Source organism: Phyllopteryx taeniolatus, chromosome 5 (assembly GCF_024500385.1).
Source record: "Phyllopteryx taeniolatus isolate TA_2022b chromosome 5, UOR_Ptae_1.2, whole genome shotgun sequence".
Classification (NCBI taxonomy): domain Eukaryota; kingdom Metazoa; phylum Chordata; class Actinopteri; order Syngnathiformes; family Syngnathidae; genus Phyllopteryx; species Phyllopteryx taeniolatus.
In genome coordinates this window covers 17,874,913-17,893,852 of record NC_084506.1, presented here as the reverse complement: position 1 = coordinate 17,893,852, position 18,940 = coordinate 17,874,913, and the positions used below count along the sequence as shown (strand labels likewise).

General features: G+C 42.3%; 1 protein-coding gene across 4 annotated transcripts in view; it reads right to left on the bottom strand.

Annotated features, from left to right (window-relative positions):
- chd2 (chromodomain helicase DNA binding protein 2) overlaps positions 1-18,940 on the bottom strand; it is a 39,565-nt gene that overhangs the window by 4,787 nt on the left and 15,838 nt on the right. For all 4 annotated transcript variants that reach the window (XM_061773288.1, XM_061773290.1, XM_061773289.1 and 1 more), the window contains 24 exons: positions 18,557-18,646; positions 18,290-18,480; positions 18,004-18,192; positions 16,836-16,998; positions 16,574-16,726; positions 14,039-14,110; positions 13,670-13,819; positions 13,206-13,354; positions 13,042-13,138; positions 12,866-12,958; positions 11,165-11,338; positions 10,796-10,965; positions 10,669-10,710; positions 9,823-9,962; positions 9,595-9,733; positions 9,369-9,519; positions 6,132-6,254; positions 5,936-6,055; positions 5,434-5,574; positions 4,505-4,621; positions 4,242-4,420; positions 2,655-2,754; positions 2,400-2,571; positions 1,845-2,085 (listed from right to left, as the gene is read on the bottom strand). In XM_061773288.1, the coding sequence (XP_061629272.1) occupies positions 1,845-2,085; positions 2,400-2,571; positions 2,655-2,754; positions 4,242-4,420; positions 4,505-4,621; positions 5,434-5,574; positions 5,936-6,055; positions 6,132-6,254; positions 9,369-9,519; positions 9,595-9,733; positions 9,823-9,962; positions 10,669-10,710; positions 10,796-10,965; positions 11,165-11,338; positions 12,866-12,958; positions 13,042-13,138; positions 13,206-13,354; positions 13,670-13,819; positions 14,039-14,110; positions 16,574-16,726; positions 16,836-16,998; positions 18,004-18,192; positions 18,290-18,480; positions 18,557-18,646 (3,356 nt within the window). The remainder of the gene's footprint in view (positions 1-1,844; positions 2,086-2,399; positions 2,572-2,654; positions 2,755-4,241; positions 4,421-4,504; positions 4,622-5,433; positions 5,575-5,935; positions 6,056-6,131; positions 6,255-9,368; positions 9,520-9,594; positions 9,734-9,822; positions 9,963-10,668; positions 10,711-10,795; positions 10,966-11,164; positions 11,339-12,865; positions 12,959-13,041; positions 13,139-13,205; positions 13,355-13,669; positions 13,820-14,038; positions 14,111-16,573; positions 16,727-16,835; positions 16,999-18,003; positions 18,193-18,289; positions 18,481-18,556; positions 18,647-18,940) is intronic.

The following is an 18,940-nucleotide window of genomic DNA, read 5'->3' as shown; positions in this document are numbered from 1 at the left end:
CAGATCTGGCCAAGGTTACAAAACAATCTCTGCTGTACTTCAGGTTCCTAAGAGCACAGTGGCCTCCATAATCCTTAAATGGAAGACGTTTGGGATGTCCAGAACGCTAGTGCTGGCCAAACTGAGCAATCGGGGGAGAAGAGCTTGGTGAGAGAGGTAAAGAAGAACCCAAAGATCACTGTGGCTGAGCTCCAGAGATGCAGTCGGGAGATGGGAGAACATTCTAGAAAGTCAACCATCACTGCAGCCCTCCACCAGTCGGGGCTTTATGGCAGTGGCCCGACGGAAGCCTCTCCTCAGTGCAAGACACATGAAAGCCCGCATGGAGTTTTCTAAAAAAATAAAAACACCTGAAGGACTCCAAGATAGTGGGAAATAAGATTCTCTGGTCTGATGAGAACAAGATCGAACTTTTTGGTCTGAATTCCAAGCGGTATGTGTGGAGAAAACCAGGCACTGCTCACCACTTGCCCAATACAGTCCCAACAGTGAAGCATGGTGGTGGTGGCATCATGCTTTGGGGGTGTTTTTCAGCTGCAGGGACAGGGAGACTGGTTGCAATCGAAGAAAAGATGAATGCGGCCAAGTACAGGTATATCCTGGACGAAAACCTTCTCCAGAGTGCTCAGTACCTAGGCCTGGGCCGAAGGTTCACCTTCCAACAAGACAATGACCCTAAGCACACAGCTAAAATAACAAAGGAGTGGCTTCAGAACAACTCCGTGACCGTTCGTGAATGGCCCAGCCAGAGCCCTGACTTAAACCCAATTGAGCATATCTGGAAAGACCTGAAAATGGCTGCCCACCAACGTTCACCATCCAACCTGACAGAACTGTAGAGGATCTGCAAGGAGGAATGGCAGAGGATCCCCAAATCCAGGTGTGAAAAAAGACTCATGGCTGTAATAGCTCAAAAGAGTGCGTCTACTAAATACTGAGCAACGGGTCTGAATACTTATCGCTGTGTGATATTTCAGTTTTTCTTTTTTAATCTGCAAAAATTCCAACAATTCATTTTTTTCCTGTCAAAATGGGGTGGTCTGTGTATATTAATGAGGGGGAAAATGAACTTAAATGATTTTAGCAAATGGCTACAATATAACAAAGAGTGAAAAATTTAAGGGGGTCTGAATACTTTACGTATGTGGTTTGTCGACTGAATGCAAAAAGGCAATAAACGGCATAAGGCTTGCAACACGGGTGGAGCTGAAATCGCAGAGAATGTGTGACGTAGTTTTGCCCATTAACATTCCAGTACCTGACCTGCATATCAACGTGGCGCATAGGAAGCAAGCGAGCATTCAGTGTGTATCAGTAACCCCACTCCTGCGTAGTCCAAACGTAGCATTATCGTAGGACGTGACGTTATGGTGAATCCTTGGCCGCCCCAAGCTTCTTGAGTGACGCTCGCAGATGCAGTCAATATGGATCAATCAGAGATGAGTTGTTTTCCACATTTAAATTGGGGAAGATGAGCGAACTAATCGCAGCAAAGCTTATTTACACATTAATGACCAATCGGACAAAAAGTGATGGAAGGGGACCTTCAAGTACATTTCAAAGGCTGTACTTTTTTACTTTTACGTGAGGAAATGAGTTAAATCAGTACTTCTACGTTTACTGTGAGAGTATTTTTTGTGTGTGCGTGTGTGGGAAAAGAAAACTACAGAGTACTTTTGATACAGTACCTTATTTAGTCCATTAGTCCACAGCAAATTTATTCCGTATTGGTCTTACATGTCCTGCATGCACTTTTACTTCCTGTTTCTTTATGACACATCAGGTTTTTGCGGTCCAACATGGAGTCAGCACCGCACGTCAGTTGATGACGCGGTCGGGTTTACCTGTCATAGTAGGGCCGGTGCGCCCGGTGGTCCCGGTCGTTGCCATACTGGTCGTAGGGCCTCTTGCGCGGCGAGCTGTTGTTGCGGTAGCCGCCCGAGCTGCGGTAAGAGTCACCGTGGGCGTGCCGGTCGCTGTAGTGGTCCTTGTAGCGGTGGCTGTCGTACGGGTGATGACGCTCGCCCTGCCACGACTGGTTGCTGTTGCCCGGGTGGTTGTACTTGCGCTGCCAGTCCCCCCGGTCTGTGAGTACATTTACCATCATTTAGCTTCTGATCGATCCAAATTGATACTGTTAAGATTACAAACACTTTAGTTCCATTTCTAGTTCCAAGAAAATCCCATTCTTTTGTTTATGTACCATAATACCCCACTCGGGACCGTACCCTTCCATGAATAACGTAAAAAAACAAGAAAACATTTTGAAATATAATGGTAAACATTATATAGTTTTCCACCATATTCTAATTTATTAAGATGCGTCCGTACAGTCCCGCATTACCTGTACGTTGTACCTGCCCGATGACAAAAAAAAATCATCTCCAAGAGGACATTACCATCATTGGGAAAGTGTCGTTTGTTGTAATCTCGGTGGTGTCCGTGCGGGGCCGACTGCATGGAGTGAGACGAAGCCGACTGCGGACCCGCGGCGTCTCGACCGGACGCCGAAGCATCCGCCCGGAAAGATTTTCCTCTACCAGAGGACTCGTCCTTCTTCTTGTGCTCCTTCTAGAAGGGTCCGAACGGAGCCCAATGCCAGGATGAGGAGAGTGACGCACAAGATGAAGATAATGCATTTGCGAGCCACTTACCTCTTCCTCGTGTGAGCGTTTCTTCTGGGCCATTTTGTAGAGCTTGTGCAACTTCCGGGCGCCAAACTCCGTAAACTTGGACACAAAAATCCAGAGGTTTCTGTGGAAAACACGTAGGGCGTTATATTATTAGTCGTATGAGTCGTAGTAGAGTATCTGTATCACTACAGAAAATGCCTGAGGGTGGACTGAGACCACAACAATTCTAAGACCACTTTGATTAAATTTGACCATTAGATGTGGACAATATGGGCGCAATATCACAATATTTGTATTTTTTCAGACATTTTAGGACATCCATCCATCCATTTTCTGAGCCGCTTCTCCTCACTAGGGTCGCGGGCGTGCTGGAGGCTATCCCAGCTTTCATCGGGCAGGAGGCGGGGTACACCCTAAACTGGTTGCCAGCCAATCGCAGGGCACATAGAAACAAACAACCATTCGCACTCACAGTCATGCCTACGGGCAATTTAGAGTCACCAATTAATGCATGTTTTTGGGATGTGGGAGGAAACCGGAGTGCCCGGCGAAAACCCACGCAGGCACGGGGAGAACATGCAAACTCCACACAGGCGGGGACGGGGATTGAACCCCGCACCTCAGAACTGTGAGGCTGACGCTCTAACCAGTCGGCCACCGTGCCGCGACATTTTAGGACATTACGAGTTTATTTCGTTCCATAACCATGCTCTTAACTCTAAAATTCTGCTATCTGAAATCCTCTTTCACAATTGAAATGACTGGAAATGCCATTAATCCGTTCGAGCTTCCAGGTAATGTGGTTTTTGAGAAGAAAAAAAACTATAATATTGCACTTTATAAAAACATACAGTAATGACATAATTAAATAGAATGCAAATACTTAAACCTTTTGTCACATTTTGTGCTTAGAATTAATGGACAATGTGGCACTCCTTCTGGTTGGTGCGACTTGTCCACCTGGGGACAGCATAATACAAACATTCGGATACACATAAAATAAATGGTCGCAATTCCTCAGTTAACTGCAGAATATTAGTCGTTCTTTGCAGAGGATAATGAATATATGCTTGTATCGTTATATTATTTGTCAACGTGTTACTCCACCATTTGTTTGCAAATATCCGTCGCTTAAAGGGTTATAACACCGCAACATTGGTGCTATTCATTAGCCCATCTATGGCGTTTCGCATTGTTCGCTAAGATTATGCTTAACTAACTCCAAGGCAAACTTCTGTGGTTTAAAACACAAGTGTAATTCTTTTTGTTTTATGTTTAGTTTAAGAGTAAGTTTCAACTGGGAGTGTCAATAAAAATAAATAAATAAATAAATAAAACATAAAAAAGTCGAGTTTAGTTCACTGCCAACACACTGCTTGTATCTAAAATTTTTGCTCAGATGTCTATATACTGTGTGTGTGTGTGTGTGTGTGTATATCGAAAAACTCGTAAATGGGTTCACTCATACCTCAAGGCACCACTGTACATCTGCTTCAATATGATACCTTTCCAAAATTCCCAAGCTTTACTTCTCATGGAAATTTACCAGAAATGTTCCACCCAAGTGCAATTAGTGAAGGCACAGCAACCGCGGTGTAACCATCTTACCGTCGCCATGTTTTCACATGCTCGGGGTCGCTGTAGGCTTTAAGGCACTCGGTGATCCGGTCTCCGATCTTCAGCAGGCACGTGCGCGTGTGCTGGAGCTGGTCCTGGTCCGACAAACCCTCGTCCGGTTTATCCAACTGCTTCAGGGCCTTCTTGACCGGCCTCATGCGCTCCTTGCACTGGACGCATTTGATGAGCTTGTTACAACTCCACACATGCATCCAAACCATACAACAAGTTGGCTCGTCTCATTTCAAACTCACAATACTGAAAGTCTCCTGGTCCAGTTCGTCATCTTCCTTTCCTTCGATGGGAACGGGGTCAGAGCCTGCCGTGATGTGAACGGGTCCTTGACTTTTCCTCCCTTTGGCTCCTTTCGCCTGAAACATGCAAAACTAGCACATTAAAACGCAGCAGTTCAAACCTATGATAATTTTTACACAGGAATATCATTAGTTTTCATAAGGTTTGTAAACAACAGGCACCAAAGTACTTCCAGACGGAAGAAAAGCAATTGACAACTGACCGTTGACCTGAATTGACACAATGACAAAAACTTGTTTATTTAGGTTTGTGTTGCTGGACATACAGCAGTTTTTTGTTTTTTTGGGTGGGTGGGGGGATTCCCCTGAAAAAAGAAAAATCAAAATTAATCCCAAAACGTGTGGGCGAGGATGATAATTCGATTGAATGCTACAAATGGGCAGCCGTGGCCCAATGGTTAAGATCATCGCCTGCCACCGTGGGGGACCTAGGTTCAAAACCCCGACTGGACCATCCGCCAACATCCCCCGGACTCACGGCTGTGGTGTCCTTGAGCAAGACACTGATACCCCGAAATGCTCCCCGGGCGCTTCAGCTGCCCCCTGCTCCAGTGTGTTCCACTAACATGTGTATGGGTTCACTGTGATGGGTTAAATGCAGAGAACAAATTTCGTGTGCATGCATGCATGTTCATGACAATAAAAGATGATTATTATTATTATTATTAATAGTTGTACAGAGAAGATTCCAAGACTGCCGAATCAAAGTTGCAGCAATCTTCTGCTTTGCTGGGCTTCAAGTGAGACTTTTCAAAGCAGAATTAATGCAAACAGCGCTTGTGTGGGTTTTTATTTAGATTAATCCTAACCCTGACCAAATGTGCCTTATGTTGTGGCCAATGTAAAAAAGGGCACAAAAGTGAATTTACCTTCTCTTTTTTGGCTTTGTTCGCCTTCTTCTCTTTGTCCCCTTCCTTCTCCTTCTTCGGAGTTCCTTGCTTTTCTTTGTTCTCCTTGTTGTCCTTCTTCTTCTGTCGTTTCTTGGCGGGGGATTTTTCTGCTCCTTCCTCCTGCTCAAATGTGACATTGTTAGATAATTATTGCATTAGACATAAAAAGTCTACACAATCCTGTTTCAAGTGTCAGATTTTTTGTGGTATAAAAAAACCAAGACCAAGATAAATCATTTCAAAACCTTTTTGACCGATGTGACCTATAACCTGTACAAATCAATTGGGGTGGGGGGGTTCATTTCTTTTTCGAGAGGTAAAAACAAAAAATAAATGACCCACAATTCCACTAGGAAAATTTCTGATATGGAATACTTTCAAATATCCCAATATTAACTTCCTAAGGACATCTAATTGAAATTTTCTGCATGTGTTCTACCCCTTTGCAACTCGAATCCAGCCCAAGTTCTCTGTTACTGACCTTGAGCTCGCCCTCTTCTGACGGATTGTCGGACAAGCGCGGGGAGGAGATGTTGTTGCCCTGCTCATCCTTGACAACCTTCTCCTTCTTCACCCGAGGCTTCCTCTTCCTTACTTTGACCTGGTGGCGAATGATGAGGGACATGGGTTGAAATACGGCGGCAACAGCAGCAACAAGCTGTTGGTTCTCGGCTCACCTCGTCCCCTGTTTTTGACACATCTGCGCTGTCTTGTTCCTTTTTGAGCAGTTTGAGTAGATATTCGGCTCTCGCCTGCAGCTGCTTGGCCTGAGGCTTCTTGCCTGGATCGTCAGGGAGGATCTGTGCGGGTAAAACACAAAAACGGATAAAATCAAATCTAATTGGGATTTTTTTTGCACTGGCTTTTGATATTGCATAGTGCTAACAAATTACAGGGAGTCCATGACGTTGAAGAACTAGTTTGCACAGCTGTGTAAGAATATGTTGCCACACTCAGTCAATGCCATACTTATTATGGTTTCTCATTTGATTTATGTCATAGATGTGTTTTTCATACAAATATTTATTGTAGTTATAACTTTAAAATTACGTTGTAACAGTGGTAGGCAAACGTTTTACACAGAGTACCACTTAAAACCAAAAGATTACATTCAGTGAAGTTGAAGTGAAGGTCACAGCGCTACACTGCGGCGGTTTGACACATGGGCAAATCATCTTGTGCGTCATAAAGACAGTTTTTTCCCGGAATTATCTGTCCTTGTGTTCATTGTAATTTCATGTATCAATAGTACTAGTGGTATCGGTACTTGGTATTGGTGACTACTCAAGAGTAAATACTCATACTGGTTTTTATCAAGATGGCACCTACCTGCGTGGACGCCTCGGTTACACGCTCTCTAGTATTGTTTTTGTGTTTTCTGTTCGTCTTTGGAGACATTACACGACTCACTTACACAAGGGGAGACTTGCTAACCATCAAGGAGGCTACTCCGGACTTTCTTTCACCAACTTTCGCAAATCCGCTCAGTTTTTTCCCCAGAGTTACTCACAGAAGCAGCAGTGCCATCTTTGGCGCATGGAGATGGAGGCGGCGCCACAGAGGGATGCGAGCCGGCATCCAGGTGAAGCTCCGCAAGAGAGGATACAGATTGGCGTTTCCGTCGATCTACCTCGCGAATCTACGCTCCCTACCCAACAAAATGGACGAGCTTCATCCTCTGATAAAGACCAGTAAAGACTTTGGACGTTACGCCGCCATGTGCTTTACGGAAACTTGGCTTTGTGAGGCTGTCCCCGATGGCGCCGTCATGCTTCCCGGCTTCCATCTTCACCGGGCAGACCGCGACATGGAATCATTGGGGAAAACAAAAGGCGGCGTGATATGCTTCTATATCAAAGAAAACTGGTGTACGGACATCACGGAGCTCAGCACACACTGCAGTCCGCATTTGGAGTCACTGTTTTTGAACTGTAAGCCATTCTACTCGCCTCGTGAGTTCGCATCATTCATTCTTGCTGGTGTCTACATTCCGCCTCAAGCGAATATGAAAGCCGCACTGCTAATGCTCCCCGAACAAGTAAAAAATTTTTTAAAAAAACACCCGGACTCACCCCTCATTATCCTCGGGGACTTTAACAAAGCTAAACTCAACCACGAACTCCCTAAATACAAGCAGCACATCGACTGTCCCACCAGGGAAAATAACATTTTAGACCACTGCTATACTACGCTAAATAACACATACCGTGCCAAAACTCGTGCAGCACTGGGCTCGTCTGATCATTGCTTAATTCACTTAATTCCGACATACAGACAAGAACTTAAATGTGTGAAGCCTACAGTGAAAACAGTGAAAAAGTGGACCAATGAAGCAAAGATGGAACAGTCTAAAGCTGTTTAGACTGCACAGACTGGAGTGTCTTTGAAAATTCAGCTGGCAGCCTGGATGAATACACAGACACTGTCACATCCTATATTAGTTTCTGTGAAGATGTGTGTGTACCAACAAAGTCATTTCGCACATTCAATAACAACAAGCCGTGGTTCACTGCCAAACTTAAGCAACTTCGCCAAGCTAAGGAAGGCACATATCAAGAGAGGGGACAGGGCCCTGTATAATCGAGCTAGAAACCAGCTGACTAAAGAAATTAACATTGCAAAGAGAAACTATGCAGCAAAGTTGGAAAAACAGTTTAGCGCTAATGACTCTAAATCAGTCTGGCATGCATTCCAATCGCTTACCAATTACAACCAACGATCAACCCAAGCTGAGAACAATAGCACACTAGCCAACGACTTGAATACCTTCTACTGCAGATTTGAAAAGGACACTTTCACCTTCATATCTGTTGTTGACCAATACTGGCCGCTCATGCCAGAGTAGCATCTGCCCCACTTGCACACTGACTGAGGAGTATCTGCAACATTTTCACAATCAACATTGTCCCAGATTATCACGCTACTAGTCACTTTAAACTACATACACTCCTTGAAGTCTCGAGGCCCTTTGCACAATGGTCATTGCACCGGACTATTGCTATATTAGTCATTCAAACTGCACTAAGTGCTTGAGGACTGCATCTTTTTGCACAATTGTAAAAAAAACAATAATAATAAAATTGTACCGGCATTACCAGATAACTAGCAATCCTTTATTGCTCAGTGACTGTTTTTCTCAATGTCTTTATGTCTCATAAGTGTTCTCTGTCAATTGACTGTCTGTTGTCGTACTAGAGCGGCTCCAACTACCGGAGACAAATTCCTTGTGTGTTTTTTGGACATATTTGGCAAATAAAGATGTTGGTTTGAGAAAAAAGTGGTATTGAACATCACAAATTTTTGTTACCAAAAAAACAAAAACAAAAAAAACAAAAACAAAAAAGAGTACAAAATGTTTTGGGGGGTGGGGGACTGGAACGGATTAGTACCATTTCCATTCATTTCAATGGGGAAAGATTATTTGAGATACAGATTGAGTTATGAGCATGTTCACGGAACAAATTCAGCCCGTAAGTCAAGGTACCACTGTATATGTACTAAAACAAATGAGTGTATCTATGTATCACTGCTTCAGAAATGTAATGACTAAAAGCAAAGTAGAAATTGTTATTTTTACGGGTTGCGGCGCACAGCATTCTCGTACTTCCAATGCATTTTTTTTAAATCTAATCTTTTGTAAGCCATTTATTTTAAAAGGTAATGCTGTTGTGGATGATAGTTTGTGGTATATTTAGGTTTTAAAATACAGTGAACCCTTGCATTCTCGCGGTTCGGCACGTGCAGATTCACCTATACACAGATTTAAAAAAGCGTTTGCAAAAATGGCTGTCAACTATCCACGGATTATCCCCCATTTCCTTTGTATTAATTAAGGCAACTAAGGGGTGCGTCCATTACACACAGATTTTCGCTATTCGTGTCATGATCCCATGGGTTCCCTGTACTGTACTTGCCTTTTCACCCAGCTTGAGGTCAGGATCGGTCTTGATCAGATCCCAGTTGCTGAATCCGTGCTCGTAAATTCCCAGTAAGAGCTGAACGTCATCTTCCACATTCCAGTCCACGTCGAAGTGGGCGACCTTGACTCTGCAAGTGAGCTTGAACCTGTCGGAAGGCGGAGCAAAGTCAATTGTATGTGCGGCACTTTCCTTCCTCCGAATACATTGGCCGCTTGCTTACGTATTCCTCTCGGCTGGATCGGACGGCACGGCTTTGTGTAACGGCTCAAACTCCTCCTCGTGCTGTATGATGGACTTGGCGTTGACCTGCACACCTGAGATCTTGATGTTGATTCCTCGCCGTTTGCCGGGACCTTTAGCTGCAATGGCCGCATTTTCACCTCTGAGGTATTTATTTTGTTTTTTTTTAATTGGAAAGTGACGTCCGCAACAAGTGCGTCCAGTTTACCTTCAACTGGGTTCTCTTTCAGGTTTTCCTCGTGCTCTTGCACTGCGGCCACACAGCTAGTGTGAATGAGTTCGCCCAGTCTCTTCAGGTCTGCGATCGACTTGTCCACCAGCTCAGAGTCCCGCGCTATGGCTTCCAACCTGGGGAGACAAAAACATCTTTTACTGGAAGTGCAATGCATTTGACGGTTTGACAATTTACAAGTCCCATTAAATTTCGTGAGCACAATTGCTCAAATAGTGCCCGCAGGGCATCCATTTACTCAGCTAGATGGAGAACGAGCATCCATTAGGCATGTATTAAAACATACAGAAAAAAGATCATTAAATAGAATGTAAAGATTTAAACAGTTTGCTGCATCATGCGTTCACATTTCGATGCCCATTGACAATGTGTTGCTCCTTCTGGTGTGGCCAACTTAGCTACCAGAGGGCAACATAATACTTAATATTAGTAGTTGTCCCAGAGAATAAAGGAGGAAGCAAGCAATCGGCCTCTTTATAGTAGAATTGTTCACTATCACCTGCTTGTTGTCAATTTCAAATGTATATATATATGTACTACTAGTGCTAATAATAAGTTCCAATGGAGTTTCTTGAAAATCAACTTTAAATATCAGCTTCACAGATGTGTGTGTTGTTGGAATGTCCAACACAACACATTGTGTTATCAGTCATCGTAAAAGTAATTACAGCCAGCTTAGTGATTTTGTTTTCTGGGGATAAAATAGTGGGCCTTTATTTGAGGTGAGTTGGTCATTTATTACTCTGAAATTAATTGGGACACTGCGTTTATTAGAGTGGAGACCGCTATTAGAGGAAATACGATTTTTAAGTGTGCACTTACCTTTCTAGTGGAGCTGCAAACTTCTTGTAAGCCTTAATGAACCTGTAGCACATTAAGGAACATTCGGAGGCAAATGAGTCATCAGAACTCCACGGTACTGCTACCAAAACAGTAATAAATACTTGACCTGCGTATCTCTGTATCATTGAAACCCTCCACGTTGTTCTTGCGGGCTCGAGGCCGGCCTCTCTTCTTTGGCTTTTTATCTTCGTCGCTATCGTCGGTCTCACTGTCAGAGCCGGACGAGTGTTGCTTGAGCTTGGAGCCCACATCACTGTCGCTGTCATTGGCCTGAGCCTGAGACAACAAATAGGGTGTAAAGTGAGTTAGAATTCTTGATCCTTGGAGTTTTTTACGGAAACATGTAAGTGTCATTAAAACACCTGGGAGCTATTTTAAATTGTAGGGGAGGAAATGCATAATAAGTCTTCTTTAACCAGATCAAACTGGTGTGTCTAGGCAAAACTGTGTATATAAAGCAAAAGCAGAAGCTTACCCGCTTGTTGGAACTTCTGCTTCTGGGCAGCATGAAGAGATCCATTGCCCGCTGCTTCTCCGCCTCCTCCTCGACTTTACGCCGTTGCTCCTCGGGGATGATGTCATCCCATTCCCGAGAAGGCTTCTCCTCGAGGTCGGGAGCACTCTCCTCCATGCTGGAAAAATTGGCCACCTACAGGTATATAAAGAGAGGAGTTACAGAAGGTTATGTTTAAAAGCACAGTGGGACCTAGGTTTAACGAACCACCCGGTTGACGAATTATTCGGTTTACGAACAAAACTTCAGGAGAAAAATGACCTTGGTTCATGAACTTGGCTGCGGAAAAGCTCAGTTGTGCTCTAAATTAGCCCTCAGTCTCGCTCTTAGGAACGTGAAAACTGCTAGTGAAAATAATTAGGAAAACATAAGGTATTACTGCTGAAAAAAGGAGGAAAACATAAGGTATTACTGCTGAAAAAAGGGGGAAATAATAGCTAAACATGAAAATGGTGATAATGTTTGTGATCTTCTTGCGCAGTTTGTTTTGGGAAAATCTACCATTTGTACTAACTAATAATATTAATTAAATTTGTATAGTGCTTAACACCTAATTGCACTTATTATAGGATCACACAAACAGAGACTTAAAAACAATAACAACAACAAAACCATGATCATCTGTGAATGCACCAGGGGCAACGAAAAACTCCACAGGAGGAGGAGCCGGAAGCTAACGCCAAGCTAGCAGGCTCAAGAAGGAGGCACTGGTCCCAGCCATCGAGTGTTAACCGCACCGAGAAGTGAATGTCTGCCCAGGTTCCACCTTCGGCCACAGTACAAGAACTCGCTGGTGATAGTGCTAGGAAGGCTTTGTGGTCTAATTTTTCCCTGTAAATCCCTTTTTTTTTTTTTACCATGCCGACTTGCAGTGTGCTGGACTAACACAGCCTTGTTCACATTCACCATGGATACCGCAAGCCCAAAATGGCCGCCACATCCCAAAATGTGATGCAAAAGCCACGTTGCATTCTGGGATCTGGCAGCCATTTTGGGCTAGCGGTATCCATGGCGAATGTAAATAGTACTAAATGCGAAAAGGAAAAGATGGTGCCCTGTAATTTGCTGGGGAATCCACTGTGGGTTTTTTTTTCCCACAATAAACAATAATTTCACTTATTTCTGTTTTGCACAGTATTTATTTTTAACCACACACCAATAAAAAAAAACTATAACTTCATTCTGGGTCTGGGTCTGATTAATTGCATTTCCGTTCATTTCAATGGGAAATATTACCTACAGAGTTACATAATGGATTAAATTCATGAACCAAGGTTACACTTAAGGCTGCATCAATTAATCAAATAACTCGTACAACTCCGGGGAAAAAAAGCTAACTGGCCAAGGGATTAGCCAGTTTACAGCTAGCCAACTCAACACTCTCATTTGCTGGTGCCCACATCACCCACCAGGCCAGGGCGTGCCTTTTAAAGCCATACACATTCAAAGTCACACATACTACAGTAGAACTTGAGGGATGGCAACCCCAAGTAGACAAAAATATGACCTGCACGTGATATCATGTCTAATAAAGCAAACTCAATTTTAACCCAATTAGTTAATGGGATAATCGGCAGACTACTCGATTCTAAAACATATTTGACAGCCCCAGCTGATGTAATATTAATGTAGCAAAGCAAAGCACAATGAACGTGTAAGTACCTTAAACTGAGACAGGAGTTCATCAGTGGCATTTTGACCCTGGTCACTTTCTCTCGTTTCCGCCAACCTCAGGATCTCGTCAATGTCCATTTCCTGCACAAAAAGACAGCATATTGGTTTAATTTCTAAATTGAAGCGATACGTGCTTTCAGATCTTAATTAGGATGAATAAGTACCTGAGGTTCAGACTCTTCTCCTTCTGCCTCTTTAAAGAGTTCTTCTGCACCAAACTTGAGGATAGCGGTGAGCTCTTCCTTGTTAAATGGGTTCGAACTGAAGGACAAATGGACGAGCAGATAAATTACGATAAACTCATACAAGTGACTCAAAGAGGTCTTACTTGGTGTTGCCAGAGTTGCTGTCCAGTACAGTTCGACCAGTGGTGTCCATTCGCTGGATGACCAGATGGTCCAAAACCATCTTCTTCTTTGCCCTCTCGATGATGTCTTCCTCAACTGTTCCCTTGGTGACCAGTCGATATATATTCACCTATGACGGGGACAAAAGCATGAATAACTGAAAATATCCCACGAGACAGCTTCAGGATTTTCACACATTCCAATACACACGTGGATAGAACTAAGGGTTGAACTGATTAATCGTGGTTGGGGACCGCTAGACTGTGCTTATAAAACCATCAATGACATTACTGATTAATAGACTTGAACTCAACTTTTATCACATTATAGTTGACTATAATAATTAACACAGCAATTCCAAGAGGGCCATTATTAATTTTAGTTACATGACACAAAACGTGACGCTTCACAATGAGAGTTGCTTGCGATTTCCACCGTAATGTACCTGTTTCTTTTGGCCGATCCTATGAGCCCTAGCTTGAGCCTGCAGGTCATTCTGAGGGTTCCAGTCCGAGTCGAAGATGACCACGGTGTCGGCCGAGGCTAAGTTTATCCCTAAGCCTCCAGCTCTCGTGGACAAGAGAAAGCAGAAGTCCTGGAAGACAGATGGCGCTCCGGTAACGTACAACAATACTTCCAGGAACGTTACCAAAAATGAAGATAATGTAGCCGCAAATGATTCCAAGTAATCAAGTAGCCGTGTATAATTTTTGCATCATTCAAACACCATTTAGAAACATCCAAACAATGTCATACAGTTTTGAAACTACTAACATAAACACTATTGGTTATGGTGCTCAAGTCGTGAACATACCTCTGAGCCTTCGGCATTAAAGTGGTCCAGTGCTTGCTTTCGAATTTCTCCCTTGATGGAGCCATCTAATCGCTAAAAACAGACAGAGACAAAAAACACCTTGCTTAACAACAAATACTGCCAGCTAATAAGAACAGAGCCAGGTGCCTTGCCGGAGCCTGGTTGCTCTTCCATATAAAACAAATCGTCGATATAAATAACCGCATGAACTCTCGACCTGGCCAAGTATGTCTGCCACAACGCTGATATTTGATCTACGTCAACATTAACACATTAGTCAGCAGCATGAACGCAGATGAAGAGAAGACTTTTTATCATAGTACATGAGATGTACAGTGGGGCAAAAAAGTATTTTGTCAGCCAGCAATTGTGCAAGTTCTCCCACTTAAAAAGATGAGAGAGGACTTTAATTTTCATCATAGCTATACCTCACTTATGAGAGACAAAATGAGAAAAGAAAAAAAAAAAAAAAATCACATTGTCTGATTTTTAAAGAATTTATTAGCAGATTATGGTGGGAAATAAGTATTTGGTCACCGACAAACAAGCAAGATTTCTGGCTCTCACATACCTGTAACAACTTCTTTAAGAGGCTCCTCTGTCCTCCACTCGTTACCTGTATTATTGGCACCTGTTTGAACTCGTTATCAGTATAAAAGACACCTGTCCACAACCTCAAACAGTCACACTCCAAACTCCACTACGACCAAGACCAAAGAGCTGTCAAAGGACACCAGAAACAAAATTGTAGACCTGAACCAGGCTGATCCGTGTAAGGGAAAGAATGAATGGGGCAATGTATCGTGAGATTTTGAGCATCCATCAGCAAGGGCATTGAAGATTAAACGTGGCTGGGTCTTTCAGCATGACAATGATCCCAAACACACCGCCCGGGCAACGAAGGAGTGGCTTCGTAAGAAGCATTTCAAGGTCCTGGAGTGACCTAGCCAGTCTCCAGATCTCAACCCCATAGAAAATCTTTGGAGGGAGTTGAAAGTCTGTGTTGCCCAATGACAGCCCCAAAACATCACTGCTCTAGTTGAGATCTGCATGGAGGAATGGGCCAAAATACCAGCAACAGTGTGTGAAAACCTACAGAAAACCTGTCATCGCCAACAAAGGGTAAATAATAATATAAAGTATTGAGATGAACCTTTGTTATTGACCAAATACTTATTTTCCACCATAATTTGCTAATAAAGTCTTTAAAAATCAGACAATGTGATTTTCTGGATTTTTATTTTCTCATTTTGTCTCTCATAGGTGAGGTATACCTATGATGAAAATTACAGAACTCTCTCATCTTTTTAAATGGGAGAACTTGCACAATTGGTGGGTGACTAAATACCTTTTTGCCCCACTATAGATAGGGACCAAAAAATTGTCTCCTGTTGACAAGTTTGAAGATTTTGCGTCAAAGGATGGATGCAAGTTTGCACTTTCCCTTCCACACTACAATTGTGCCCAATTGAGTGTGTGGGGAGTGCTTATGGGCTTTTTAAGACTAAACGCAATACATTTACAAGTGGTAATATTGGCATCTCATGCCATTATGAATAACCACATACAGCGGTACCTTGGCTTATGTCTTAACCTGTTCATATTTTTTATTTGTTTTATTTCTGTTGTTTGGTCAATTTCTGCTTTGTGTTGAGAACAAACGTTTTGTTTACTTTTTCTTAAATAAAAAAACCTGTTAGAAAAAAAAAACTAATATTTATAAGATTTTCAACCATGGGGATTTTTTGTATTGTTTCAGCAGCAATAGTGGATACAGGAATGAAAAAATGAAACATTTGGCTGCAACTGCATTCACCTTTACAAGGTTGATGGAATAAATACGTTAAAATACCAAATATGGAAGTTATAATTTATTAACGATTACAAGTATAGATTAATGATTATATTGTGCAATTGAACAGTACGCAGAATTATTTTCATCCTTTTACAAAAGAAATGCAATAACTGTCCCGCAGTAATGTTGTTGGCATAATTTTTAAAATATGGACATTCTGACTAATTGTTGTGTAAGTAAATTTCGATAGGTTGGCAGCTATGCACTCAAAGTACAAGGCTGACATAGTGCAATCGTGAAAGACCAAATTTGTCTTGTAGTCTGATCCACGCATTACGTTTTGTCTGTCTCAGACGTGTTGTCTGTCCCACACTGCCGATGTTTTTTTTTTAAATAACTTTATTGGTCGTCAGATATTTAAAGTACTAGGTCAAATGACACGCGACAAGGCTAAAAATAAACTAGCTTTTGGTTTCAAATATACCGTACACGATGGCGACGCGGAGTAAATGTGTTTTGTGGAGCCGATGAATGACGTCATTGATCGGATCGGCAAATTATAACATTAAAGCCGATCAGCATAAAATGCTAAATATCGGCCAATACCGACCAGTCTGATAAGATTGATGTAAAGTCTACCAATAACCCTAATGACAAGCTTCACATAAAATGGATGGATTGATTCTCTGTTGCTATATTTGTTAATAGAGCAAAAATCACGCCAAAATGGTGAACCCTACCTGGAACGGGTAACGTTTCTTGGCAAGGTATTCAGCCAGGATGTCCAACATCCTGACCATCTGCGAGAAGATCAGCACTCTGTTGCCTCGCTCCCTGAGCCGGGTGAGCAGCTTGTCCAGCAGCACTAGTTTCCCGCTGCCGCGAACAACAGCCTACGTCACACGAACAGAGCCAGCGTTTGATGACACCAGCGTTCTACGTTGCTGAAGTTGTATCGTGGCGACGCCCGGAGGTAAAGAGGGCCCACATCAGGAAACTTACCTGCATGTGTTCCTCTTGTGACTCGGGCTCTCCCTCATCAGGCTGCTTGATGAGGAAGCCGTGGTTGCAGCACTTTTTCAGCTCCATAACAATGTTCAGGAAGCCTGAGGAGCTGCCTCGAGTGCCTTTGGAGAGAGCTTTGTAATTCCGTGTTAAAATCCATCTGCAAGGGTTGAGGAACAAATTAAAACAAGAAATTTTATTGACTGCATTCTTAAAATTACAGCAGTAGCTAAAAATTCCTACAATTCAAAGTTCAAATCAACATTTTCTTTAACATGCTAGCTAGCTTCTTTTCATACTTGTATGACAAAGCATGTTAAATGTTTAAAAGAAACACTGAAAACGTGTATAATTAAAACATTTTTGGTCTTTTGGCAAGGATCTCAAAAATGGTTTAAGTCTGGACAGAGTTACTCATGTGAAGATTTAGATGTTTAATATTAGGGATGCACCAATGCCACTTTCTTCCAGACAGAGTACAATTACTTACATTTGAGTACTCGCCAGTACCAAGCACCGATACTTGGTAAATGCCATTACGTCTTGCAATTTAGATGAAAATGTGGTTCATTTTAATCGGATATTGTTCCAAAACACGAACTTTTTTTGAACACTCAAAATATAAGATTTTAGAGTAACAACTTGTATCTCTAAATGGCTAACATGGCTCCTACTCCACCTGCCTGAAGGGTATATTGTCAGGCTAGTAAAGTAGCGGTGTCATAGTATCACAGCAAATTATTATGATTTTTTTTTTTTTAGTTCAACTACAAGTACAGTACAGACAGTATGGGCACTGATACTTATATTGGTATAAGTATGGAAACTACTTACGATGACACTTGTTTCAAATGTGGACACATTTTTTGTCTGTATTTTGTCTAACTTCTTGTATACTATCTAGATTCTAAAAAAACCTCTTGTGGACAAGTGATGATAAATAGAACTCGCTGTAAAACACTTAAAGCAATGTATCTGTTTTGGCCAATGTTTTTGTGATATCAATATCAAACGAATAAATTGAAAAAATTAAATCACCCTGCATTATTTCCTATGGGGAAAAAAGCACATCGAAATTTGAACAACTTTAAAATACACCTTAGAGGTTCCACTGTGTAATCTGTTTTAACGCAGATGACGTTAGGAAAGGCATATAGAATCCTACTTGTAAAATTGTTTCTGCTGTGCGCTCATGTCAACACGGAGAATCTGCTCCACTTTGGCAGGAAGTGATTTCTCCACATCTTTTTTGACACGTCGGAGCAGGAAGGGCTCGAGGACTTTGTGGAGACTCTGGTAGCCGTTCTCTCTTCCTTTGCCGTGGTCGTCCTCAAAATCCTCCCACGAGTTAAACCTGAGTGTACAACGCAGATTGAAACAATTAACTCTCTTCTGGAGTATGCGCCTTCCTTGTTTGTGGAACACTGAAGAAGGTGTGGAGTAGAACATACTTGTCAGGCATGAGAAAGTGCAGCAATGACCACAGCTCTTTGAGAGAATTCTGCAGCGGAGTGCCGGTAATAAGGAGCCTGTGATTCGACCTGAACTCCATTAACGTTTTGTACAAGAGGGAATCGTCATTCTTCAACCGGTGAGCCTCATCCACACCAAGGAACGCCCAGTTGATGTTGCCCAGGACTCCCTGAAGAAAACCATTGGGAGTGATTGCTTGTCTTTGTAAATGTGATCAAAAGAAAACACAGGAAACTAGCACCCACCTTGTCTTTGAGGAGAATTTCATAAGTAGTTAATAGTGCACTAAAACGGATTCTTTTGGTTTGGTGGTTCACCCACTCGTAGTCACGGATCTATTCACAGCAGAAGAAACAATACAGTGACGTCACATGATGAATAATATCGCACTTATTCCTGATTAATTCAATACAAATATGTAAGCAACACTTTTTTTTTTATTACAACCCTCATCGGATTGGTTCAGGAACAGGTCTTAATTCTGTAATAAAAATCCAGAACCCAAACAAAAACAAAAAAACACCACAGCATTAACTAATCACTCTGCTTCCTCATTTAGGATTTTTCGCCATTTATTTCACTTGTTCTTTTATCTATCTTTACCCTTTCGCAAGTGATAATGCATCCTT